The sequence below is a fragment of the Gavialis gangeticus genome, unplaced genomic scaffold (genome assembly GCF_001723915.1).
Source record: "Gavialis gangeticus isolate Ggan-Ray unplaced genomic scaffold, GavGan_comp1, whole genome shotgun sequence".
In the NCBI taxonomy this organism is placed as follows: Eukaryota; Metazoa; Chordata; order Crocodylia; family Gavialidae; genus Gavialis; species Gavialis gangeticus.
In genome coordinates this window covers 86,936,423-86,937,787 of record NW_017729022.1, presented here as the reverse complement: position 1 = coordinate 86,937,787, position 1,365 = coordinate 86,936,423, and the positions used below count along the sequence as shown (strand labels likewise).

The window sequence follows — 1,365 nt, the reverse complement described above, 5'->3', positions numbered from 1 at the left end:
GAGTTAGCAAGAAATACACTGGAGGAGCAGATCCACCTAAAAGCATGTTTACAATGTTGTGCCATGCAAAGATACCTGAACTGGATACCAGCAGCAGGATTACTGAATTTGTGCAGCACTGCCTGCACTCTTGCCTCTCAACAGAGCTAACTGCACTGGCTTGTGTTGCACTTACACTGCTGTACCGCTTCTTTTACCCAAGCTTACTCCAGCATTTGCATGCACTTCATTGTGCTGGCTAGTGGGCAGAGGACGAGGAAGAAGATCATTGGCTGCAGCAGTCATTGGCTGCAGCAGTCATTGGCTGCAACAGTCATTGGCTGCAACAGTCATTGGCTGCAGCAGCTGTGAGCAACAGGAACAATTCCTATAAATCAGAAAAATGGTGGGAAAAACGGAACATCTAGGCATGCTGAAGTTATATCTCCCCTTCCCCTGTTTCAGGGCTCTTTCTGAAAAATTGTTACTGAGCTTTGAAAATGTTGGCCTTCTGGAACTTCCTTTCAGCACAACACCTGAGCCTGTTCTCTTGTGAAGCCAATGACAAAATGTCCCTAATCACCATCTGACCTACTGAACTTCCTATCCATCAGTGGTCCTCCACACACACCCACACATTCCCTGTGATTCCACTTGATCAAAACTCCTACCATAATTCCTGTTTTAAGAAGCAAATCTCTGGGTTGTTATGAATTGCCTGTTGTGCTCCATCCCAGAGGTAGTTGCCTATCAAGCAAGTCTTGCAAAGATATCTCCAAAAATCTCTTGGACATCCTTCTGTACTCCAGAAGGACCTTTGTATTTACAAAGGTTCTATGTAAATACAAAGAGTCTCATATACATGCAGGGCTCTAGTAAATGGGCATCAAAAGAGGAAACTTGTAGTTCTTAAAATGCACCTCAGTGGCCAAGGTCCAGGCCTCTTTTCATGTGGCTCTTCTGTTAGGCTTTATTCAAAAATTGTGAGGCTGCAAATGGAGCTCTGTAAAAGGTCTCTCACTCGCAGTGCAAAATGGATTTTCAGACATTCTTCTTGACGAATATTTTACCTCCAAAATAAAGTCAGGGCCTGCCCTGAGACATTTGTGGATGAAGCTATTGAGTATTCTTTTTCATGTAAACCAAGAGATAGGCAGTTTCACCCCTGGAGAAGGAAAAAAAGGGAAGAGGATCAAGATGACTGTAGTTAGATGCTCCAGTTTGCCTCTTTTCAGTTTTCCTACTGGAGGTAATATGACTTAACCCTCCTGTTACTTCTGAGACAGGGCTGTAACTGTGATAAACTAAAGGTGATGCGCCTGACAAAACAGATTTTCTCTGTTTTGCTTTCTTATGATTTATCAGTGTATGAGAGGGGGAGGGGAG

The 1,365-nt window shown here is 43.7% G+C and overlaps 1 protein-coding gene across 1 annotated transcript in view; it reads right to left on the bottom strand.

The window, feature by feature from the left end:
* Nucleotides 1-466: 466 nt before the first annotated feature.
* The window catches only part of USP18 (ubiquitin specific peptidase 18), a 26,830-nt gene continuing 25,931 nt past the window's right edge, over nucleotides 467-1,365 (bottom strand). Inside the window, exon 11 of the mRNA XM_019515571.1 lies at nucleotides 467-1,144. Within this exon, the coding sequence (XP_019371116.1) occupies nucleotides 1,096-1,144 (49 nt within the window). The 3' untranslated portion in view covers nucleotides 467-1,095. The remainder of the gene's footprint in view (nucleotides 1,145-1,365) is intronic.